Source organism: Stenella coeruleoalba (assembly GCF_951394435.1).
Source record: "Stenella coeruleoalba genome assembly, chromosome: 15".
Taxonomy (NCBI): Eukaryota; Metazoa; Chordata; class Mammalia; order Artiodactyla; family Delphinidae; genus Stenella; species Stenella coeruleoalba.
This window is the reverse complement of record NC_137161.1, coordinates 23393120-23419419: the sequence shown is the minus strand read 5'-3', so window position 1 is coordinate 23419419 and position 26300 is coordinate 23393120. Positions and strand designations below refer to the sequence as shown.

The 26300-nt window shown below is 41.7% G+C and overlaps 2 protein-coding genes across 9 annotated transcripts in view; both read right to left on the bottom strand.

Annotated features, from left to right (window-relative positions):
* The window catches only part of CPNE1 (copine 1), a 39066-nt gene extending 16143 nt beyond the window's left edge, over positions 1 to 22923 (bottom strand). The window contains exons 1-2 of one of the 6 annotated variants that reach the window (XM_079943974.1): positions 22390 to 22420; positions 16837 to 16921 (exon numbers count right to left, since the gene is read on the bottom strand). The gene's annotated coding sequence lies outside the window, so the exon portion shown is untranslated. Of the gene's footprint in view, positions 1 to 14058; positions 14194 to 16836; positions 16922 to 22271 lie in introns of those variants that run through there. The other 5 variants (XM_079943973.1, XM_079943977.1, XM_079943976.1 and 2 more) reach the window with 5 other exon arrangements.
* RBM12 (RNA binding motif protein 12) lies at positions 1146 to 22424 on the bottom strand. Of its 3 annotated transcripts, none has more exons than XM_079943970.1 (3): positions 22390 to 22424; positions 16837 to 16921; positions 1146 to 14201 (listed from the first exon to the last, which is right to left on the bottom strand). In XM_079943970.1, the coding sequence occupies exon 3, from the start codon at positions 14177 to 14179 to the stop codon at positions 11393 to 11395; it is 2787 nt and encodes a 928-aa protein (XP_079800096.1). In that variant the 5' UTR covers positions 14180 to 14201; positions 16837 to 16921; positions 22390 to 22424; the 3' UTR covers positions 1146 to 11392. The 3 variants fall into 3 exon arrangements, with proteins under 3 accessions (XP_079800096.1, XP_079800097.1, XP_079800095.1); XM_079943971.1 differs by lacking the exon at positions 22390 to 22424 and adding an exon at positions 22272 to 22351 and having other exon boundaries at positions 16837 to 16889; XM_079943969.1 differs by lacking the exon at positions 22390 to 22424 and adding an exon at positions 22272 to 22324.
* Positions 22924 to 26300: the final 3377 nt, after the last annotated feature.

The window sequence follows — 26300 nt, the reverse complement described above, 5'->3', positions numbered from 1 at the left end:
CCTTTCCATCTGGGAAAGTGCAAATGGAAACAACTGAGTATTCAGCACCAACCTTTCCTGCTTTTGCTTTCTACCACTTGGAGTCTCATTCCCTTCACTCGCCCTTGTAGACCGCTTTCCTCTGCTTACCCCCATCGCCAGCCAACCTTAGTGCTTCCCAAGCCTCGTACCCTGGCAGGGCACTTTCTCCAGTATTCCTTAAAGAAACTATACACACTCTCATTTTTATAACTTAAAATTCACAAAATGTCAGAAATTAAAAGAAACTGAGTGATCATCTTATCCAAGTTCCTCAATTCAAGGCAGAGAGGGAAGAAGTGATTTGGTTACGGAGACATACATCGTTAAGTAAAATGAGGACCAGAACGCTTATTCTGACTCCCACCTAGTCTTAAGACTTTAGACTGTAGTTAACACCCTTCTCTACTGGAATAACCTCCCTTCTTATATTTAATAGCAATCTGATATAGTGGGCAAGAGTATGAGTTCTGCGGTGAAGTAACCAGGCTCCAAGTACTGGCTTTACTCCTTTCTAGCCACAATGAGATACTATTACACACCCACCAGAATGATGTCCTATCTCTGTAATTTGGGCAAAATTTTTACTCAGGTGTAAAGTAAGGGATATTATCTATTTCTGAAGATTGACATAAACAATGTATGCAAGATGCTTAGTACAGAGTCTGATACTATTATCACCAGTAAGTGTTAGCTATTATTATCCTTCAAGCCTAGCTCTCATATGCTCCCCTTTTCATGATCTTTCCAGCACTCAACAACTTCTCATTCTGGACTGCTATACTCAAGCCGCACCACAATTGTGCCCTGTCAATGTTTCTAGCTCCTGTCAATGAAATAACAAGGTTCTTTAGAAAAGACGCTGCTTCAGCATCTCCTATGTCACACAGAACAGACCTGAGCACAGAATGGGAATTCAAAACACCTGAGGGAGGCTTGCAGCAGCATGCCAGAGCAGGCTTGTACAGTTTGCAAGAGAGAATTGTAAAGGAATTTGTAAGCAGGTGGCCTCGTTAAGTTTTAAACCACAGAAATTGGGCAAATGCTAAAAATCAGGGCTTCCCTTTGCCCGACTAGCACGTGACTGTTGATAGGGAATCTCACTGCCAATAGGCAGTAACTCACCCTTCATTTTCTTCAGCTTCCCCTCTCCTGCCTCGGGAGATTCTATCTTGGCTCTTATAAATCCAAGAACAGATCTTTCCTCCTGGATCTAGTTGGATCCAATTCAGTGCCAACTGAGCTGAAACTCTTCAGTCGTTCACGTTCAGGAGTTACACTGCCTTCCTCCATTCCCAAAAGCCTAACAAGGCAAGGCACCAGACTTCAACCCCATTTCCAGGCTGTGAGGAGGAACAGAGCACCCATCTGTATGGCAGGATCACTCATTCACAAACCAAAGCCACGCTCTCACTCCTGTTGCCTACCTTGGCACACTGGAGCAGCTGAGATGCTGGATCAAATCTTGAAAACCCAACAGGAAATTCTCCATAAGTTCCCAATGGGAGAACACCACCCAACGGAGTACTCTTTTCTCATAAGATTGAAAAAGACAAACTACACCCATCACCACCACTCTTCTTTTCCCTCTCTGCCTCAAGGGACATGATGAAGGTAGACAAAGTATTTCTATCCCTGCCTCTCCCTCTATAACTCAGGAATTCCCCAAAATTAAATCAGCAGCCTCAAGGACAGTCCTCTTAGATCACGAACTGAATCCAATATGCAAATCCTTACTACAAAACTACACATTCTTTATTCATACATCTGACTAAGAGCTACTAACGTGTTTATAAACGAAAATCTTAAGCAATAATTTGGTTTAGATCCATATAATACTAGGAAGTCTGGCTGCCATGCAGCATTTGGCAATATTAGAAAGCTTAAAATGTGCATGTTCACACAAAAAGTGGAAAGTGGGAAAATAATGGTACAGTAAATGGTCACAGGGTTTCCCATCCTGCTGTATTCTACAATGGTCAAAAAAGTTTGGAAGCCACTGATCCAGCTCCAACGTCCCAAAAAGACTTATCCAAAAAATGGACAAATCCAACCTGTGTGCAACTCTCCAAAGGGAAGCTAGCTTGAGGAGAGAATTAGATATGGGAAAGGAAGCAAACCAAGAAGGAACACATGGCCTTCCACCAAGATAGAACTGTATCTGAGTGGACATTTTTCCCCTCGTGACTTTGAATGTGCTTCAACAAAGCCGCCACCTTCTTACTTCAAAGTAAGCATTTGGAGCATCGGCACAAGACTGGAGCCCCTTCCCCAGCCAGCTCGGGACCCATGACAGAAGAGTGCTGCCACTGGCCTCCCATATCTCCCCCACAAAAGTCAGGGAGAGGAAGGAAACAACGAGGAAAGGAGGCGCTCTGCCTCTAGAGTCATGCAGACAGATGATGACTGAATAATCTCTGTTCACCCCTTATCAATGAGACTTTGGGCAAGTTATTTTGCTTCTCTTTGCCTGGATTTCTCCATCTGTAAAGTGGGGATAATAATAGTGTCAACTTTAGAGGATTATTTTGAGAATTAAATGGGGCTAACCATGGAAAGTGCCCCCTGCCTGACCCAGTTTAAGTGCCCTACATGTGTTAACTGCTCCTCTCTTCAGTGCTCATAAACGGATCCTTTTACTGTATGGTATCATCTACTTGTTGGCTGACGAGACACCCAGGAGGAATGCCTCGGTCTACCTGCTCCAGAGGACCTAAATGGCAGGAAAGGAACAGCCTCCAAAAAGGGAAAGACCCTTCCCTCTTTTCTCTCCTAATGAAGTTCTCAAGCTTAAGTGTGGAACTGCTATCACAAGCAGTAGCCAGATCAAAACTTTTAGTTCCACTGGCCTCTCTTTTAAGGTTCAAATTAACTACAGATTTCCAGAAAGAAATGAAATAGCTGGGTTCATAGAATCACAGAAATTTAAAACTGAATATAATGAGCTTATCTAATTTAACCCCATTTTGTTAATTAATCCCATTACTACTAAAGACAGAGAAAGGAAATAACTAGCCCTGGGACACACAGTAACTTGGATGAACCACAACTCGCTTCCCTAAGGATGTCATTTCCATCCATTTTACCAACAGCTCACACCTTGTGTAATCCAGTTCAATCTGAAGTCCACTTGGCCACTAAAAGAGCAGTGAGGCTCATGTGGCCTCTTCCCATGATCTACACTAATCTTGCACACAGATCAAAAATAATTCTGCACCCACCACACATTCTCCCTATTTGTCTGCCAAGGCAAAGGAATCAAAGGAATAAACTTCAAATAACAAGCACGAATACAGCAAATAAAGTAGAAAATGTGACTTCTACCAAAATTTTCAAAGAACACCTACTGGGCAGCCACCTTTGCCCTCATCCTGCCCTGGTGGAATCTATATATTTAATCTATGTACTTTAAATGAGACACCTGCCTCTCTATTGCCTGCAGAGTGTCTAAGACAACAGTACTGGACCACCTTCCTTACCATCTCCAGGGCAAGGGCATCAACAAGAACTTGTGCATCTCCAGTGTGCAGTGTGACCAATGGCACAAAAGGTGTTGAGTTAATGAACAAAAGCAGCAGACCAGAGCCCCTGGAAAGGAAACCAACCTACTGCTGATAACGCAAGCCCCCTCACTGGAATAAATTTACTTGGGATACATGGGAAATCTTAAGATGGGTTGATCTTCAGAATTCATTATGTTAGGGAAGCTGAGAAATTAAAGAGAGAGGATTTCAAAAATAAAGACGCTACGTTACAGACACACAATGACTTGCCCACTTGCCATTGTGGATGGCGTACAGAGTGGAGGGGAGAGATTCTACTTCTGTGGCTGCTTCTAGTGCAGGATTAGTAATGTTACAATATAAAACTGTCACCTAGTTAACCTCCAGTGTGGCCCATAAAAAAGGTAACTGAGGCAAATTCTCAAAAGCAAAACTAACCTGCAAACACAACAGGAGGGGTAAAGGTTAGGAGGAATGCAACAAAATTTGAATACTCAAAAGTGAAGAAACAGCTGAAAGAGGCAGCAAAACTAGGAGAGAAATGGCAGTGAATAACTTTTTTAATATTCTAAATCTGTGCTGTCCAAAAGGGTAGCCCCTAACCACATGCAGCTATTGAGTACTTGAAATAACGCTTAGTTCGAATCACAATGTGCTGTAAAATATACACTGAATTTTGGAAACTTAGTACAAAAACAAAAATGTAAAATAGCTCAATAATCTTATATTGAGTATAAGCTGAAACTGTAACATTTAAGATCTACTGGGTTAAATATATATATTTTTTAATTTTTATTGGAGTGTAGTTGCTTTACAATGTTGTATTAAGTGTATTCTTAAATTTCACTTGTTCCTTTTAACCTTTTATAAATGTGGCTACTAGAAAATTTTAAATGATGTCAAGTGATTCTTATTTCTATTGGATAGTGCTGCCTAACAAGATCTCCAAAGATCAGACCTGGGAGAGGAAATCTGCAGCTGCACTGTGAATCTACAGTTGTGCTGTTCAATACAGTAGCCACTAGCCACACATAGCTATTAAAATTTAATTACCATATTAGTACACATGAGAACATTTCCATTGGAGAAAATTCTATTGGACAGTGTTGGCCTAGAAGAACAAGAACCAAAAGGTGGACATCTCAGACGGAAAAGCTAAAACTCTGTGTCAAATTGATCTAAAACCACAAAGGAATGAATTTCAGGTAGACAACTATGCATATACGTGGTTAAATTGATGGGGAAATTCACTTAATTCTGAGTTGTTTATGAACGTATTAGAGCATTTGTTATCTGGCGGCTAGTCAAAAGAGTATTAAAAAGATAAAAGGTTCTGTCCCTCTGCTAGGCCAGGACATCCCTAGAACCAACCTTTGCCTTGCCTGCCTACCTGCTCTGTAGACCATTCAGCTCAGTCATACCAGTTAGGCTGCCAGAACCTCAAGCTATGCTGTTATGGGACAACTTTAAGAGCTTTCAGGACAGGCACAATTTTAGATACTGCTACTGTGCTCCCTCACACAGTCATTTCATTTTACTAAACTAACAGTATTGTGTCCCCAAGAACACTGGTTAGAGATCGCACCTTCCCTCAGCTTACAACTAAGGATTCCATTACACTTATTTCTGTCTGACCATTCAGCAGCTGGCCAGGAAACCCTTTATCTAGTTCCTGTGAGTCATGAGTATACCCTGAACATGTATAAGTACAACTGAGCACTTACTTGCATCATTTAGGACTTTAAAGTCTTGAAGAACAGACATTTTTTAAACTTCCTTTTCCAACACAATGTGTTAAGTGCTAGGTGCACAACACCACTCAAAACATTTAATTAGCATGGGTTACAGCTATGGCTAAGCTGTATATCCATGTGAAATTGTCTTAAAGTTTGGAGTTAACAGATGTTTCCAATTCCAACCTGTCAATTCAGTGGTCACAGAAGCAAAGGTAATCAGCATTATCTACTTCAGTAAGAGGTGCATTTGTCTTTCCACCACTTAAGCCAGATTTATAGCCAAGGGATCCTGCTGGGCCCACACTACAGAAAGGAGTTATGTATAAAGGACATGACACCCCAACGTGTGGGGAAGTGTGGAACAAAAGAAAAATGAGGAAATTAGCAACAGCACCTGTTAGTACCATTTAAGACCCCTTAAGTAGCTGAACTTCTTTACCCTTAAGATGTTCCCACTCTTTGAGGACTAACAAGTGATTTGCAGTACAATGTGGTTGTTACATTTGATGTGTAGCACAAACGCATAAGTGACAAATCTTATTTCACTAATCAAGAGCTGTGAGTGAACTCACACCCACCCCCACCCCAATTAGGAGGTTAGGGCTACAGAGACACCAGTGAGGGGGCTTCAGTCTAAGTAAAACTCATAGTGCTGGTTACCAGCAGGCTTACTATACAAGCAGGTAAAAGGGGAAAACTCAGAGCATCAAAATAGAGAGGGAATCAAACACCAAGGGGCAGTCTGTTTGAACATAGCACAGCTTGCTATATTGTAATACTGGGATGTGTTATGCTTATTCAACATCTTTAACTCTGTCCATATTTAATTATGTTCTCATAGCTCTATTTTCCCCAAATAGTCACCTCCTCCTTCTCTCAACATGAAATGGCAGGCCATCAGTTGACTAGGAAAAATGACATTAAACTATTAAGTCACTGAAATCACAGTCCAGATGTCCGGAACAGCTAGGGTGCCAACTCCAATGCTCTGCTGTGCTATTTAACCACTTCTCTACAGCTGGTGTTTGCTTAGTCTCTATGACCTAATGGTCAACATTTTTGCTGGGGAGAGGTTCCTGGGACTCTTGACAGAATTCAAGGAATATGGTTAATGAGCACTACACTACTTCCCTGTCCTCAGAGTTTTAGAGTGCTGCCCTCTGTCCCTGGGGCTGGAATGTTTGCATTAGGTGGCTTTTTGCCCCTTCAGTAGTAGAGCAATATGTAGAAAAGCAGCTGCCACCTTAGTTGCTTGTTGCTAGTTATGTTGATCCAGAAAACGACCCATATTCTAGGATGCTTGTGAGATCCTCTGGCACAAAATAGCTCAAGGCACCAAGGAACAGCACAGTGAAGAATTAAGATTTACATGAGCAGGCACCAATAAGAGATGAGCTTGCTTATTTGTTGAACAGAAGAGTTTTCCCAGAAAAGTCACTACAGCATCAGAGAACTGTGCCACCACGAGAGTACACTCTTTCCAGAACATTTTACAGTAAGTCAGTGTGATCTAAAGATTTTATGCTAAAAAGACAAAACTGATATCAAGCAATTTTTTTAATTAAAAAGGATAGCCATAAGTTTGGATTCTACCATATCCCGTAAAAGCTCTACTTTTGGGGGGTAAGGAGAACGGTGGCGATGCACAAAATTGATAGACTATTACTTGCTGTAAAACAATGGAAAGCAGACAACAATGCATTACAGAAGTTGAGTGATCACTCCTGAGCAATAAACGGAGACATATTAGCACATAGTCCACCCTTTTAAGATGGTAAACGCCATTCTGGATATCCTTAGGCAGCCGATTTCACTCTGTGATTTTTCAAATGCTTAGTCAAACTGTCGTAATTTTAAAAACAGATCAGCAACTACCTGGAATTAATTATGTCTAGTCTAAACCTCTCTAAAACAAATTGGGTATTCAAACTCAAATACAGGCTAAAACTTTCATGATAAAGATAAAAGTTACAAACATTTTTCAAGAGTCTTGGTTAAAAGGAACAGCCCACTAATTTCTCTGCAAGTCCAATCCAGATTTTTTTTTTTTTTAAAGAGACTCTGCGGAGTTTACAGAAACTTTTTATTTGCTAATTTTTTCAGTAGAAGTTGAACCAATGTGGAAAGGACAAAACCAGAGCATCAATGTCGGAGAGCAGCTATATTTTTGATTCCTCTCCCCTCTTCCCCACCTCAAATACCTCACATACTAATGCAAAAACAAATAAGTAAACAAAAAAGAAAAACAAAGCTTTAGAGGTATGTGCAACTGACAATGTATTCTGAAAATTTGTTTTCCCATTTCCTAAAGTAATCAGTTTTAAAAAAACAATTCACAGCCCCCTTTAAAACTCCTTTTGTGAAAAGGAGTATCTGGCTTTCAGTTCTTTCTGAGTCCACATAACAAAGTGACTTGCTAGCAAAACTCATGTTAAGTCTGAAAAGGTGGATACCACAGATTTGACCTAGAGTCAAGATTCCTCCCTGCAGTTCCAGGTATCCTCTTCTTTCCACACTTCAGCATTAGCAGACAAGGATAAGCAACAATTGTTACCTCCAAGATCACCAAAGCCACCTTTCCAAAGGCACAAAATATTTTCAGGAGTTTTTAAAAAAACCCCAAATACCTGGTATAGCTCAGTAAAGTACTCGTGTACAGTTAAAGCATTAAAAGCATCAGCCTGTTTTATTTCGTGACAAGTTTATTGAACAGTATTCAAGACTTTATCTATATAAACAAAAATCTCTGCTGAATGAAGCCAAGGCAGTATTTGCTGGCACTGTTGTGGCCACATTGGCAATGAGTTATTTTATTGTGTTTGGTTTCTAAAGTTTGGACTACTACAGAACTGCCAGTAAAACAATTTAAATGTTTGCAAGAGTGGGAAATAATTTTTAAAAGTGATCACTGCCAGAAATTCTTTCCAGAAGATTTGACTAGCAGCAATTTTACATTTTCTTTACACATTTTTAAAGTGTTCTTCAACTGATGAGTGGATTTATTTTTAAACCTTGACCCACACCTCTACACAATGACGGAATCCAATAAAAGGGACTTTGAGTTTGATTAAGGCTTTCGTGCATCCTTATTTTTATCTATTTCCACCCAAAATGTATGTTTGCTTACTTCCATACACAGCCCTAGATTTTCATCCAGTGGGTTAAGACTGACCTAATTACACTGTTACCTCTCTGAAATTCTGAATAAAGTTTCCTAATGGAATTTCCACTAACAATGCTTTGACAACTTGGAGCACAAAGCTAGAAACTACATTTCACTTAACAGTGTTGCATTAAAAAAAAAAGCCACTAATAATTATACATCCAAACTGCAGTGGAAACACAGAACACACCTCCAAATTTTGCTTACCAACTGTTTCACTAAAGTTCAGGAAAAGTTTACAAGTTTGCTTATTTATAAAATACATTTTGTAGATCTCTCTAACCCTTTAAGCTAAAAAAAAAAACCAAGCAAACAAAAAAATGGGGGGTGGGGAGGAAGGTTTAAACCTAATGGAAAAGTTTCTCTTCTATTAATGTCAGAGTCACCAAAAACAGGCAATAAAATTTACACATAAGATTGAAAATATCATGATAGTGTTTACAAATACACACCACTTTAAGTGAAGCTTTACAAATCCTTCATACCATACAAAGCAAATGAGAAAATAATGTAAATTTTCACCCCAAACCTAGTTCTTACGAGAAAATTTGCAGGTAAGAGAGGTATGAATAGTTGCACAGAACATATTTTCAAGAATTTTTTAAAAAGTCAAACTCCAATGCCCAGAACAAGATGAACAGTATGCTTAGCAGTTAGCACTATGTTAATAAGTCTCAGATACACAAAAATCAAGTACCAGAGGGCAAAGCATTTAATTACATTTCACAACAAGAGAAGCACTGTTGTGATTCAACCAAATATGAAACACAATTCTCTCCAATTTCTACACAAACCACTATTTTCTTAATTTATTTAATTTGATGAACAATGAAATCAAGTTTTCCTTTTCAGCATTAATCTAAAACGTAGAAATAACAAAGTAGTTGCAATAAAGTATATGAAATATTTAATAAGAACGTATGAACACATAACCAAAATAAACTGTGAAAAAAGATAAAAAGACTTTCATCTTCAAACAACCCATTTTTCTAAAATGAAAATAGTCAGCTTTCCAATGGGGAAAATAATCTGCAGTTGAAATAAGACTCCCAAGCAGCGCTGAAGTTTTTTGCACTCTGTCTTTGGAATGAGAAATGATTACTTAACAGAAAACTTAAATTGAACAGCATATACAAACATCATATTGCTTTTTTAGTTGAGGAGGCAATACCTAGTTATCTGTCAAAGCAAATTTGTATTCGTGAATTAGCAAAAGACCCACAACACAGCCATTTCTTCTTTGAAAGTCTAAATAATCCTTTCCCTAAACAAAATATCCTGTACTGTCAATCCTCTAAGATTGTAGTGATGAAAAAGCTTTCCAAATCTTAGCACACAAATGAACTGTTGCCACTCTTAACTCTAAATTACACGACGCTGTATTTCAGTGTTCCACTGAATTGCAACACCCAAAAGGCACTATTTTTCTTAAATAGAAAATATTTCTTTTAAAAGGCTGACCCCTTTGTAAGTAAATTGATTTGTAGGAAATGTTGGGGATGTTTCAAACCAAGACAGAGGCCCATGTAAAAGACAAAATTTGTTTTTCATGATATCTCACCAATCTCCCATTCCATGTTTATAATATAATGTGACACATCTTTAGAGCATTTTAACTAAGAAGAAAAGTAACTATAAGTAGAGCCTTTTGTGGCAGTGAGCAGGACGTTGTAAGGCAAATGTTTTCGTGACAAGGACACTCACCAACCAGAACCCACGTGGTCCTCCTGCCTTAGTCCTGAATGCCAGAGTATGAAAGGGCAAGGAGCCTCAATTCTCTCCCCTCTGGCAGCTGCACTTGTACTCTGTATAAGGAATTTTTGTAACCAGGCTCCTGATCAAACAACTAGACCAAAAAGCCTCCAATTAACAGGATTAAATATATATTGATCTATGGACCAGCTTATGGATCTTTTATTCTGTTAACACTACTGCTAACAAAGCTAACAATTTCAACTACAATTTTAAAGACCTATATATAATAATGCTTTCTTATGAATGGACCCTTTTTGTTTAGTTACAGGTCAAAATTTCACATAAATTTGGGACAGAAGGAAATTGCCAGAACATTAGTCCATCTTGGGCAAGACTTCAAATCAGGCATCTTAAACAATGACCATTAAAAGTGGTTTCTGGTTTTTGATGCCATCCAAACAACATGAACAATTTTTAAACTGACTAAAACTTGGCGGTCAAACCAAAAAGGCTCTGGTAGGTAGAGGACTCCATATTTTATTTTTGTGGCAAACGTCTTATTCCACACAGTTTTAAGTGTGACTGACATTAGAAATCAAAGTTCAAGGTTATAGCACAAACCAAGTGTGGAGTTTTATATTAGAAAAACATCAACAAAACAATTCTGCTCATTTACAAATGAGTCAATTAGGCAAATAAAGCAGCAACTTCAGAAGGACTGTCTATACAGCAAGAACCCTCAAGAAGCAATAAAGGTACATACAGTGAATCTGTACACAGAGATTTTATTCAATTTTTAAAGAAAATGAGGACTTTAGACAAAGCTTTGACCCTATAACAAAGCAAATCTGTCCAGCTTTAAACCAAATTCCAAGAGTAGCCAGCTTCTATTTTTCAGCAGCTGGTAAGAGCACCCTCAATGAGCTCTATTGACATTTCTATTTTCTTCACCCCATATGGTATAAAACAAAACCAATCTAGACTCCTGGATAAGCTTTATGTGGTCATTTGAGTTTTACAAATGGTTTCTCTAATAGTATGCCAAAATCATTTTTGTGTTCTCTCCGGAAAGCTTTACTGTAACATACAGCAATGTTTATCCTGGTAGTGAGTCTTCTGTAAACAGTAAACCAATGCTCTATGTTATGGAAACCAATCTATATGCAATTGAAACAATCCACAGGCTCTAACCTGGAAACACTAGGAAAACAATCTGAATGCATTAATCACAGCACTATGAAGACTATATCTACCCTATGAAGAACTGATGTGAACAGCTACCCTAATACGAGTTTTACTTTCCTAGAGCCAATAGGTCTGTCATTTAAGTCAATGACAGCAGCTGTGGCTTCATCCCGAGATTCGAAAGCCACCATAGCTTCACCTGTGGGCATACCTTTTTCATTGTATTTTAAACACACTGAGCCTGGGATCACTTGATAGCCATAAAAGAAATCTAAAATCTCATCAATAGACACAGTGAAGGGCATGTTCTGTACTTTGATTACTGTTGGTCCTGGTTTTCCAGAACTAGATCCAAAGCCAGGAGGACCACCAACATGGACTGGGCCTGGGCCTGGGCCAGGGCCAGGGCCAAAGGCTGGAGGCCCACTCAAATGCCCAGGGGCACTTCCAAGGCCAGGAGGGCCGCTTCCAAAGCCAGGGGGGCCACCTAAGCTACCAGGGCCATTTCCAAAATTCTGAGGGCCCCCTCCAAATCCTGGTCCACTTAAATTATTTGGTCCACCTCCAAAACCTGGAACATCCAGTCCTAGACCAGGCAAACCACTATTTCCAACTGAAGGCATTCCAGGCCTAGCATCACCAAAGGCCCCTCCTAATCCTGGAGGAGGGAGTGGTGGTCCAAAGGCATTTGACCCACCAAAATTACCAGGAAAGTTAAATGGAGGCCCATTGTTGGCCTCCTTAGATCCTACAGTCAAGAAGGCATGCTCTTCACCTCCTGCACTAGGCATTCCCGCACTAGGCATTCCCGCACTGGGTATTCCCACACCGGGCATTCCAGCACCGGGCATTCCTGCAGCAGGCATTCCCGTATTGGGCATTCCTGCATTGGGCATTCCCGCACTGGGCATTCCCACACTGGGAATTCCTGGAACTGCGGGATTACCTGGCACAGGCATCTTTAACCCCTTTTTTCCTTGGGCAGGAGGATTTTTCTCAATCTCTCTCATATCTTCTAGAGTGACTACATGAACAAAAGCTTCTCTCCCATTAAGTTTTTTACGGTGTAAGCGTTCAGACTTACGTGCATCATCTTCATTTTTAAACTGAACCAATGCCTGTCCTAGACCTTGCCCATTGTTATCAACAAGAACATGTACAGCATTTTCATCCACTGGGATTCCTTCTAGGAACTGGAGAACATCCATCTTGGTAATGCTGAAGGGAATATTTGTTATATGCGCACAGACTTTGGCAGAGGTGACATCCCCCTCCGGATTTAACATCATTTCCCTCTGGTCATAGCTGAAGTTCTGCAATCTTTTTCGAATCATATCTATCTTTTCTAGCATACCTTTCTTGGTAATTGGATGAACTTGAATAAAGCGATTGCCCATGTATTGTTTATGACGACAAAGAGCAGCCTTATAGTCAGCCTCATTCCTGAACTCTACGAAGCCTTCACCCGTTGCTTTCCCATTGGGTCCATAAGCAATATAAATACTATCTTCCACAATATCCAACTTTTTAAAAAAATCAATGACATGTTTGTTTTCTGCTTCAAAGGGTAGCCCTTTCAAGTAAACACAAAAACCAGCCTCGTGTGGTGATCTTGACCTTGACCTTTTCTGCCCACTGGGCGATTTTGACCTGGGAAGTGCCTGAGGAGGGGGATGGTTTTGTCCAGAAGGTCCTATACTTTGCTTAAAAGTGATATGGCCTCCAGCAGCTACCCACTGTCTCTCTGTGGCAGGACTAACTTCCACATAGCGTTGAATCATCAGCATTCTGTTTCGCTTCAAAGCTTCAAATGTATCTTGAGGGGAGAGAAACTTAACCAATCCATTCCCATTATTTCGACCTACATGATCTTTCAACAAATGCACGGCATCAACACGGAGCCCATGGAAAAAATCTCTGACATCATTTTCCATTGCAGAAAAGGGCATTCCATGCACACTGACATACAGATCATCAGGGTTGATGGGAAGTGGTTTCACACTGCTTTGAGAGTTCATCTGGATAGGGTTAACAGGATTCAATGGACCCAGAAACACAGGGTTCAGGTTATTGTTCAGATTCATAGGTGCTCCAGAGCCATTCATTCCAGCAGGTAGAGGTGCCACAGGTGGCGGGTTCAAGGGTGGCATGCCTGACATGGGTGGCAGTGGGGTCATGGGTGGCACAGAAGGGACTGGGGGTATTGGGGGCACAGGAGGCACAGGAGGCAATGTAGGTACCGGGGGAGGAACTGGTATTGGAGGAATGGACGGCATTGGCGGCAAAGATGGCATCGCTGGGATTGGAGGAATTGGTGGAGGTGGGACTGTGTTCATTGGAGAGGCTGTGCTCGGAATGGTTGAGCTAAACGTTGGGCTCCCAAAGGAGGCCCCCATATTTGGAGGAGCCGTTCCTATGCTGGCTGTGGAAAATGTCTGTACGTTTTTGTTGCTTTCATGAACAGAAGTGGCGGCAGTAACTACACTGGGTGAGGGATTATTAAAGTTGGGTACTGTCGTAGGCAAGTTTACCCTGCCACTCATTCCTGAACTAGGTGGAGGTCCTGATCTACTAGCATTTGCTGGTGGTATATCTAAGTTGGCAGTTTCAAAACGCCTACGACTCAGTTCAATCATATTCTGCATTTCCGTTTTACTACTCAACAATAGTGTTACTTTTGACCCTTTAATTGTACCACCTGTGCGCATCATACCAAGCCTTGCATCTTCATCAGTGGCAAAAACGATGAAAGCCTCACCCAGTTCACCCCCTACAATATGCACGCCCCCATCAGGGATGGTCAATCCAGAGAAGAAGTGGCGAATGTCCATGGTCCCCGCCACAATTGGGAGACCTTGCAAACGGATGACCACAGCCATGCTGCGCTGAAACCACACACACCTGCAGATGAGAAAAGGCAACGGCCAGGTCAGACTCCTGTTTATCACACCAAGTTTTCAGCTACAAGAATGACCATCTACCGTATTAGGCCCTCAAGTATTCCCTCAAACTATCACGAGCAATGTCGTTTTTTAAATTTGGATATTCTAAAACTGAATATTATATGCCATTTACAATGTAAAACCCAATTTCAACATCCAAAAGGCATTAATTCTGAAAACACTTAGAAGTTCAGCCCCAAGACTCAAAAATTTCAGGAAAAAACAACCATAGGACAAGAAAATCACCAATTATATCATCATTCAGACCACTAATTATTCAATAAGATTTAAAAGAAATGTGTAAGTCAAATCAGGAAACAAAGTTTAACAATCTACAGGGGAAAAGATACAAAGGATGTATCAAAGTTAATATTTAAAACTGGCTCAGCATCTTCCTTATAAACTTTTGACAACTTTGTAGAATTATTGGTATCATTTTATATGGCTTAATCTCAAAACAACAGAAACAAAGCGGGAATAATACTGAATTTCAAATAATACTTAACACTAAAGCAGATTCAAGTCTCAAATGAGAACTGATTTCATATTTCATCCTAGGATGAAACCACTTTATTTATTAAAGAAATAGCTTTACTTATTAAAGAAAATGACATATGGAATTACGTATTACATATAAGGTTAATACATACTAAGTATCCAGAAGAAATACTGAGTAAAACAGCCAAAATATCAGTTACCTGTAGTCATCATTCCAAAAAGTAGAACCTGGTTACAGTGCCATTCACCATGGCTATTTTAATTAAAACCCAGGTCCAAAGACTCATTCTCATGCCCTCCATTTAATAAAAAGTCTTGTTTATCCCACAGGGGAGGGCTGATAATGAAAAAGAGGGATTTTTTTATTTTTGAACTAGTGTACGAACTTTATTCAGTGGTTGTGACCCAAAATAACTCCTGTGGAATTTCTGGGTACTCACTAATCTCTGTAGATAATGTCCATTTTGATATAATCAAAAAAGAAAAGTTTCTCCCAGACTTAAATACAATTTCAGTATTTCAATTCATATGGTTTCTAAGAGTAAATGGAAGGGCAGCCATGTATAAAGTAATCCAAAACAAACTCTTGCGACTGAAAAAAAAATTAATTTGAAATTTATATGGTTAACAACAAAGGGTGTTATCCAAGCCATTTTTAAAATCAACTTTTAAATATAAACCTATATTAAACTGGCTCTGTGATCTTAGCAAAATTATGAATTATTTGAGCTTTGGTTTCATCACTTTCAAATGAGAACATTAGAAGAGCAAAGTTTCCTGCTCCAAGAATTCTGTAACTCCGTGAAAGCAGTTTTTCAATGTCAAATATTACATGAATACTAATTTAAGGCAACAAAATCTGCAATTATATCTCAATATTACACTTGCTGCACACAAAAGAGTAATATATTGTTTGGCTTTTACACTTTTCTCACACACACATACACAAAAATAAAAGCCACCTTCAAACTTAATCCAGAAAAATGGACTGGCAAACAGAAAACGAGACCGTATAAAACATTAGAAATTTGGGAAGGGGCAGGGGAAGCTTTCCATTTTTGGTCTGCAAGCGTCAACAAGAAAAATTAATACTAAAAACGTCATACCAACAGACTCTTTTGCCCTTATTTACTATTTAGCAGTCTTTAAGAAGTTCATCAAGAAGGTTCCGATTCATTGAATCAAATTCTCACTCCTTACTAACTCTAGAATATTGGCTGTACGCAAAGATGAGATAGCATTCCGTTCAACTTCAAAAATCACTTAATCACTAACTGGGGGAAACATCATGGGTAATCTAGATCCCCAAAACTTCAGAAAGAGAGAGAGAGATGTTAGTTTGCATTAGCACAATAAAATGGAAATTTGATATGGTCCCAAGAATTAAGCACAGGGCTAAAGTGACCTACACAATTAAGTCTTCAAACCATCTGCAGCTGAGGGAAGGGATTTAGTGAAAGTCTGTACAAGGTACATGTGAAAACATGATATTGAAAGTCTGCCCAAATTACCATCTAGAAAAGGGCTGAGTAAACCAAAGCAGTGCACAAGATTTATTCATAAAGTCATCTAAACAGGAAGAGTTTTTAGGTTCTGAAAAACGTGAAGTAAGATATGCTATTCTGCTACAAAGTACCTGTTTGACAGATGAGTCATTTCAACCTATCTTGCTTGAGTCTACCTTAGTTATTTAACAAGAAGTTAGGTTCCAATCACTAAGGTTCCATCTAAAGTCAATTTGTACTCTAAAACATGACCCATTTTCTATACCTATTCCGCAAAGGAATATTAAAAAACCGTACCAATAACAAGCACCCATATTTGTAGTTAGTCTAGAATGCTACTGAGGGAAAAAAAACAGCTACTTACTGCCTAATAATCAGGAATTCAGCAGAAGAAATGCATCCATAGAAAACTGACTCCCAAAGGAAGCAACAACTGTTCAAGACACCCAGTCCACCCCTCTCCCATCCCTCAAGTAAGCTTATTACAAACAAAAACCCACAATTTAGTTATTATACATATTTTCATGTTATTTAATAAGCTATCTCAATTTATTTTGTATAAAAATAAACCCTCTATTCAAAATCTCTTACCTGATAAAACAAGAGATGTATTTTCTTAACAAGAAGTAGAGGCCAAGTCAATCCTGTGGGCAACCAATTAAAACCAACTTTTAGACTGCAATAGAGAATAAATGGAGGCAAAAATCAATGCAGGAAACACAAAACACGCACAGGCCACACTGAACTGTATATTAAAGGGCGAGTCTGAAACCACTGGAGTACATCATTACAATGTATTAGGAAAAAAAAAAAAGACGTACCAAAATCCCACACGTTTATTATTTGGTTGCTTTCAAGTTGCTTTCTCTCAAAGCATTATATATTTACATACATCAAGAATGTGTCATAAATTAGCCCAAGAAAGAATCAATCGAAAACTAAAACAGTCATAAAGATCGGCTTCACAGCTGGTAATTGCTTTAATCACTTGATGATTAAACCAGTCCAGAAAATTCCATAACACAAGTCCAACGGCGACCTATTTCCTCAGGTTCCCACCAAATTTTTGATGAAAAAGCACAAGTTCACATAGTAACAGTTCCTGGACAAATTAAGTCATCAATTCAAGGATATTCATGGAAATTACTGCAATTACTCTTTCAACATATTTTCCTTTGCACCAAAATAGCAATCGAACAACAAATAAACATAAGTGAAGTGAAAGGTCTGGCCTATAAGGACTAATTCCTGGCTAAAACCACTAGAGTTCAATATATTAAAGAAGAGTGCTTTTTCTTCTAACACCAAAATGGTTCCAAGAAACTTATTAAAAAAAAAAAAAAAAAGTCCGGCATATTAAGAGTCCTTCCAAAGTAAAAACAGGTCACTCATCTTTCACTGGAATTTCTCCCAAACTAGTGAAGTTATGAACAATTTACAAGCAATTTATATGACCAAATGATTAGACAACTATATTCAAAAGAGTAGAAGAAAATCGTCACTGTTAGGTATAAGATTACCCATAGACACCTACTTAGAATGATGATGCTTATTTTTAACTATCTTTCAAGATCAAGATACCACCATTGAGCTTAATATTCATCACCAGAAAGACATATTCAAACGTTTTAGCATTACTCCAAACTTTTTCTGAAGAACAAGCTAAACATCACCTGGACAACCACTCAAATTACTAAAGAACAGTGTGTTTTGCCACAAAAAGCTATGCTGTATATCATAAGCAACACCTTCAGAAACCCAGAGCATTGTGTTAATCTTTTAAATGTTGTACAATCGATCCTCTAGATCAATTAATTAAATTAAATCTAGAATTTAAATTAAATTAAATCTAGAATTTTAAGTCTTCATTTAAAAACAAGCCACATCTAGTAGTTTATCTAATGGGTCACAAAGGGAAATGTAAAACAGAAAAAAGCTTGCTTTACATAAAGTTTACACTCAACAGGGAAGAGCATAAATTATTGCAATATTTTTTTTCTAAATGTACAAGTTTAACTCTATGAGCCTCAGAATCAGGGTAATTTTTTAGTTAAACACTTGTGATGACTCCTACTGAAGATTCCAATTCAAAAGGTCTGGTGTGGGGCCAGGACCCATGGCCTGAAGGTAAGGGAAACAGGTTCCTCAGCCCCTTTCCTTCCAGATCCAAGAAGGTACCATATGTCCACTGGAGAGGAACAAGTTCGGGGTCAGCCAGTTAAGCCCAAAGAAAACATTCTAGGTCTACTCCCTAAAATGTTTACAGGGTTGCCAGAAATTACTAAACAAGGAGAAAAGGTGAAAGGCCCAGCTGAATTCAGCAAATCCCTAGTTCAACTCATTCAATTTAAAGTACAAAATCAATCTAGTCATAAATTTGCTAATCTTTTCTATTTCAGCACAAGGGAAGATACACCTCACCCCATGCCAAAGGAAAGTACACAGAAAGCTCAGGTTAGCAGCCAGAACTTCACAACTCTTGGTGTTATGGCTCTTCCTTCAAATAGAAATTGAGAACTCAAATACTTTTGTTTTCAACAAAAGTATTTTGTTTCAACAAAAGGGGCACAATAATTTAATAGAAGTATCACTATTTTCCAGGAACCTACTTATTCCTGCGTTCTGTCAGCTAGCAACTGAATGTAGGATACCAGTCACTCCAGTGACTTTTAAAAATTCACTCCACTCACCTTTAAACTTTGGTGAGTTTTAGAAAGATAAGACTGAAACAATCCTAAGCAACAAAACACCTAAAATACATGTTTTACCTATTCAGAGAGCATAACGGAAAGAGAAAATGGGCTTGATTTGCCATTAAATCCATTGATGTACTTCAGAAGATCGAAGACAAGAAGCTTTAGTATACTTTTGCACTTTATCTTGAAAATTAAGCCACATAGTGGCTTTGTTTCTTACAAATTCCAGATATATGCACAATTACAAAAAGCTACTACAAAAGTTTAGCATATTATTATGACAAGACAGATTTTCTTAAATACTAGCCATTCCAGAAACTTGGAATTGCAGGATAAAATGTCTGACAACAATCCTCTTTACCAGGAAGCCAAGGCAAAAATCAGAACTTGACCATTTCCACTCTTCATTTGGTAATAAACATCCAAAAGTGAATTTTAACTTTGTTCAATAGTAAGTCTTTGATCAACAAGAACCAGGGTACAGCAGACCTAAGTTCTTCAGATTCAAAAGAAACAATCACCCTTCAAATGTTCACCACAGAGATGAGCAACAGAGAACCAATCATAATGGGCACAATGCTACAAGCAGCATAATCATATTATGGTATGTATTATGGAAAAAAACACAGCTTCATCAACTTGATTTTGTCCCCATCCCCAAATGGAACACATTTCAGGTTCTGGGACCATTCTTAATAAAACAATTCTTCTGACACTGAGGGAGATATAAACCTTTGATAGCATGTTACTCAACTTTCCCATTAACCTCCAGTCAGTACTCAAAGACAGCAAATCAAAAGACATTTCTAAATAAGATATTTATTCTCTTGCCAAAAACACTACAATATTAAGTTATTTTTCAATCCCCCCCAAATGCCAACAAAAATGTTTACTTGCTTTAAACTTCAAAGAAACAATATTTCTTCTAACCTAGCCAACCACATTCACCCTCACTACTGGTTTTAAGGCTTTAAACTTAATGAACTAAACTCTATGCAAACCAAAATGTATATGTGTGGTGGTAGTAAAATCTGATAAAACTAAAGATTGATTTTTCTTAGTTGACCTAAAACACTTAACAATATTCACTTATTCACAAATATTCATCAAGCAGTTATGGGCCAGGCAGAAGATTACAGAAATGGATGACAGTCCCTGCATTTTAGGGAGGGATATCTAAAAACATCTTTTGTGCAACGGTTACTGACAGTTCTTCCTACCTCATCTACAGAAGAAAATATTCAACTGAAATGATGGAGTGACCATCTACAAAATGGAATAAAAACAGCATGAACGTTGTCGGTGGATTTCAGCACCTGGAACACACTGGCCCACAAAATCAAGTTTCACATCCACAGATTGTACCAACAACCCCCAAACTCACGCAAAAATCAAGTCATTTGGTATGTCAAAGAAAGTGAAAGAAGCCTGAAGTTTTCTGGTATTAGCACATAACAGTATGTTCCAAGTAACTACCACAATGGTTTCTAAAGCTTCACATTTTTCACCTAACAGATATGAACATAAGAAAAATTGAAATTATGCATCACAATCCATAAACAAAATAATCAATATATAATAAGCATATAAATGATATAAAAATGCATTCCCTGCGTCATTTTTTCCAGCAATAATACTAAGCACATCCTCAACTTTTATATAAACACGCCAAACATTTTTCTTCAAATATTAATTACCATAAATTTTTTTAACCACCTGTAACAGTTCTTCCCAATTGTTTTAATATTCTTGGAAAATGCCTGAGCACAATTTCCTTCCACTAAATCCAGAATCCTCCACGCTATCAAAACTACCAAATTTCAAAACAAATACAACCAGTCTTGTATTATATTTCTATAATTAAAAAACAAAATTCAACAGGAACGGCCTATACATCCAGACTTCTAGGATTTTTTTCTTCAACTGCAAAGGCTCTGAAATGCATCAACAATGTAAACTAGATAACAAAGTCCAAGGCAATTCATGTTGCTAGTACTGCATTTTACAAAAATTATACCATTTACAACCATTCAAGCAAGAAGCTCTAAAAGAAATACTCGTCACAAGTCTCTCCTTCAACAAAACCTTCAGTTGCAATCACATTTTTTTGTTAGTAGCTTATATTGACTGGCATCACCCTAGTCTTAAATAATATAAAATGGTTCCTGCCAACTATCCCAATTTACATTAGGTCATCTCTGGGAATCCGGAGTCAAGGAGGGTTTTAGAGTCCAGAAACCTCTCTTACGGAGCCTGCTATTTTCAGTATACAACTCTCGGCAGGTTCAGGGCTGAATAACCGAGAGTAACCCTCACCGGAGCTCAAATTTTTCACTATAAATCACACATTGGAAGCACACATACAGTCCATGCACTTACAATCTAGCAGCTAAGCCTCCTGCACTAGTGACCATCCCCGTCATTAACCTGCAGATTCTCAAAGCCCCTTCACCCACTTCACGTGGCCGAAAATACCACCTCCAGCCTTCAAAAGAGAAACTCAGTTCACTCTCCATCAAAATCACTCAGCCTCCACATCCCATTGGACCTCCTCTTTCTTCGATGCTGGAGGCTCTCTCCCAAGGGACGCGTAAAGGTGATGCTCTTAGCAGCCCCCTCCCTACTCCGGGACCAAGAGGCCCGGGAGGCGGACTCACCCCACGCTACCGGGGCCGGCTTCTCAAATTAACGACACCCCGGAGGGTAAGCCCCGCCCCAACGCTGGGCTTTGGAAGCGTTTCACTGCAACCGCCTCCACCTTGAGGCCAAGAAGGCGGCCAATTCCGACTTCCTTCCTACACTCACGGGAGAGCACCGACTACAGCTCCTTTCCCCCACGTGTGTCCAGAGACTGTAGTCCCCTTTTTCTGGTAGGCCACCGGGGCCTCCATTCCACTTCCGGTGGAGGGAGTGTCCTCACTACGATTATCTCCTCACTTCGGGGCACAGTTAACCTCTGCCCCACGTGGGGGCATAAAGAATCTTGCTCATTCGGGATGTAGTGTATTTTCACTGCAGTTCCCGTTCGTTCGCAGGCCGCTGGGCCACCCAGTTCTGGCCTTCTCCCTCTCAGACCACGGGGGCGTCCTCGCTACGGCCTCGTCCCCTCTTCGGTAGGCAGGCTCCTCCTCTCTTGTGTCCTACTTGCACCCTCTCAGGACCGAGAGGCACAAGCGGCGCCCCAGGCCCCTCGCAGCCATGCCCCGACCCTTCAGCGTAGGGCGCTCACTGCGGCGGGCTCCGAGGCCTCCGAAGGCCCCGCCCCGGGCCACCAAGGGGCGGCTCGAGCCCCGCACAGCCCCGCCCGTTCCGAGGCTGCGGGAGTCTTACCGGGGAGAGCTGCGCGGCACCCGAACCCAGACCCGAGTTACCCCCCGCGCGAGTGCCTCCGCCCCGCGGTCGGTAGCCCCAGCCCGAACGGCTTCCCGGAGCCCAGAGCAGCCACCACCTCTTTCGCCGCTTCACAAGATGGCCGCCGGCCCGCTCCGCAGCTCCGCGTTCCAGAAAGGGCGGGATGGAATGGTTGACGTCACGGGGCGGGGTGGGGCGGCGCAAGCGCGCGGAGGTTCTCGGGTAGCTCCCGGAAGTTGCTTGTGTTTGTGGCAGAGGAGCTCGGCAACTTTTGCTTGCTAGCTCCGCCTTAAGGGAGTGAAGCTGCTTGTTGGAATCCGAACAGTATCTGGCGTTGGGCTTCGTGCAATTGCTTCACTTCTTCGAGCCTCTGCGAAAGGAGGGAAATACTGCCTACCTCGCAGAATTGTATTGAGGATTAAATGGACCACAAAATGGTGCCTAGTTCTACTGATGATGCCCTGACAGAAGAACCAAAATCTGATTCTTTTTTTCCCATTTAAAAATTTCAATCCAGGACTTCCCTGGTGGGGCATTGGTTAAGAATCCGCCCGCCAATGCAGGGGACACGGGTTCGATCCCTGGTCCGGGAAGATCCCACATGCTGAGGAGCAGCTAAGCCTGTGTGCCACAACTACTTGTACCCTCACTTCTGGCTCAGTAAATTCCTTTTTTTTTCTTTCTTCTTTTTTTTTTGCCGCACCACGGCATGCAGGGTCTTAGTTCCCCCACCAGGGATCGAACCCCTGCCCCCTGCCGTGGAAGCGCAGAGTCCTAACCACTGGACTGCCAGGGAAGTCCCTGGCTCAGTAAATTCTTTTACCGCCCGCGTTGCCATCCCCATCGCCACACTCCGCGGCATTTTGGTGGCGGGTAGGGTGCTCTCTCTGCCCTTTCCGATCTGTCTTCCACCACGTAGCGATCAGCCTACTGACTCCAGGCAATTGAAGGTCCCCAGCCTGGGCTACTCCTCGGCGGGAGGTAAAGGCCTGCGGGACGGGACTCCGACTCGCTGTCGACCTAAGGGGTACGTTCTGGAAACGGTCTTTTCGCCTCTTCAACACTGCCTATGGTCTGAGGTCCCTGGAGACCGGGGATTAAAGCGTCCTGGCCGAGGCGACTCTTCCAAAGACCTAAAACCCGGTCCCATACTGAGCGACCATTCCTGCCCGATAGGGTGGCAGTGTCCTTTGGCCCTAGCCTTGGGACTCCTCACTTCCAACGGCTGGCGCAGTCGGCAGCAGCAGCTCGTTGGGGCGAATCCAGGCACACTGTGAGATCCCCTTTCTCTTTACATCCTCCCTTGACGACCGTCCATCCTGATCCGCCAACATCTCCAGGTACTTCAAACGAGTCGCCACAAAACCAGTGAGTTTCCCCCTCTGGGTTGGCCCGAGACCCACTTCCCTTCCTGGTCTTGGGGTGATCGGCCGGGCCTCAGGAAGCCTCTGTCAGACAGAAGGCGCCTCAAGAGGTCCTCTGTTCGGGGGTAGCCCCAGTCTAGAGTGCAACCTCAGGTCCCTCGCGGACAGGGCATGAGGCCTGTTTCCCTCTAGGGATGCCTTTTGTTGTTTGGTTTTGTTTTGTTAATGTTTATTTATTTGGTTGTGCCTGGTCTTAGTTGCAGCAGGCAGGCTCCTTAGTTGCGGCTCACTGGCTCCTTAGTTGTAGCACGTGGGCTCCTTAGTTGCCGCTGGAACCTGGGTCCCCGGCACTGGGAGCGTGGAGTCTTATCCACTGCGCTACCAGTAAGTCTCTAGAGATGCCTTTTCGGTAGACGCTGTGCCTGGTTAAGGTCCAATATGGGTCTAACACCCTCTATTCTTGCTGACTCACCTTTGGGATGTATTCTTAAAAATTGGACTTGGAAGTTCCCTGGCAGTCCGGTGGTTAGGACTTCGCACTTTCACTCCTGTGGCCCCGGGTTCAATCCCTGGTCTGGGAACAAAGATCCCCAAAGCCTCCCACAAGCCGCACAGTGTGGCCAAAAAAAAAAAAGATTGGATTAAATTTGATTTCCAAACTCTCTCCGACATTTGGTTCCGGATCAGGAGGTCTGGCCTCTCAACAGGTCCCTAAACTATAACACCATCCTGCAGCTTGATCTCTTTTGTCAAAACTCGGGAAGGACTCTGAGGTCCCCTACATTCAGGCCTTCATGGCCCTGTCACAAAACCCCAAATTATGACAAACCTGTCGCATATGCCTCTCCAGATTCTGCCCTCGAAGCCTGACACAGATATTCTCCAACATCCCTCCTTTAATCTCCCACGCACTCCTCTTAACCCACTCCCCTCCTACCGCTCCCCATTCCTATCCCGACACCCTCTCACCTTCCCATCCCCGTTCAGGTGCCTCATATCTGAACACCCTCAACCCCCTGAAAATCTCTTGCCTCTCCATGAGGTGGCCAATGGAGAAAAGGGCACTATTCAAGTTCACATCCCCTTGCCTATGTCTGACTTGTCACAAATCAAAACTAAATTGGGATCTTTTGGTTGGGACCCCACCAATTTTATTCGGGAATTCAGAGGAACTCACGGTGGCTTTCGATCTGACCTGACAGGACATCTATGTTGTCTTGACCACCTGTTGTACCCTAGAGGAAAAGTCCTGTATTTGGTCCCTAGGGTGGGCTTGGGCAGATGAAGCACATGCCTGCACCCCTGACAATGCCCATCCACCTGGGGCTGTCCCTGACACAGAACCAAATTGGACATATCAGGCCACCGACACAGGGCCTACATAAGGACAAGGCCGCTGAGATTACATGATTACCTGCCTAATTGAGGGGATGAAAAAGGCTGTCATCAAGCCAGTAACTTACAACAAACTTCATGAAATAACTCAGGACTTCTCTGAAAACCCTACCTTATTTCAAGCCCCCTTAGCTGAAACTATGCATAAATACACAAACCTAAACCCTGAGAGTCCAGAGGGACTAGCTATTCTGGCCGTTCACTTTACCAGCCAAGCTTCACCTGATATCAGACAAAACTCCAAAAACTTGGGCTTCCCTGGTGGCGCAGTGGTTGGGAGTCCGCCTGCCGAGGCAGGGGACGCGGGTTCGTGCCCCAGTCGGGGAGAATCCCACGTGCCGCGGAGCGGCTGGGTCCGTGAGCCATGGCCGCTGGGCCTGCGCTTCCGGAGCCTGTGCTCCGTGGCGGGAGAGGCCACAGCAGTGAGAGGCCCGCGTACCACAAAAAAATAAATAAATAAATAAAAAACTCCAAAAACTTGAACAGGGACCCCAAATTCCCTTTGCCGTCCTATTAGATACGGCCTTCAAGGTCTTTAATAACCGGGAGGAGGCCTCGAGAGTCCAAAGGGCTAAATGGGAAGATGAAAGAGGTAAACAAACGGCAGGCCCAATACATGGCAACCGCAATTGTTAGCTTGCTGTCCATTTCGGGCACCCCCATGGCTTGTCCCAGCCAACCAAAGGGGACAGCCGCCCTGGCCCATTCCTGCTTCCACTGCAGCCAACCAGGGCTCTTCAGTTGGGAATGTTCCAAGCCTCTAGGGCCTTGTCTCAACCGCAAGCAACGTGGCCACTGGAAACGCGACTGTCCCTCTCTCCCTCAAGGGGGAGGGCCATCCCCCACTCAAAGGCCCCATGCGCCACAGGGAGGTCCCCAAGCCCCAAGGGCCCCTTCCCAGGGACAAATGCCCTTGACGCCCAAGGGTGACCAGAAGAGACCATAAAAGAAGCCCAGTTTCTCTCCCCCAGCAGACCCCCTCTTGGTCTCGCCTGCTGCTCCCTTGCAGTGTATTCAATAAATCTCGCTTTCTACCCTCACTTCTGACCCAGTAAATTCTTTTATCACCTGCGTTGCCAGCCCCATCGCCGCACTCCACGGCAATAATGCCATCAGCAGCAACATGGATGGACCTAGAGATTATCATACTAAGCAAAGTAAGTCAGAAAGAGAAAGACAAATACCATATATTACTTATATGTGGAATCTAAAATATGACACGAATGAACGTATCTACGAAACAGAAACA

What these genes read in the sequence shown, in the direction of transcription:
- RBM12 (XM_079943970.1), bottom strand. Translation starts at nt 14,179, where the DNA reads ATGGCTGTGGTCATCCGTTTGCAAGGTCTCCCAATTGTGGCGGGGACC.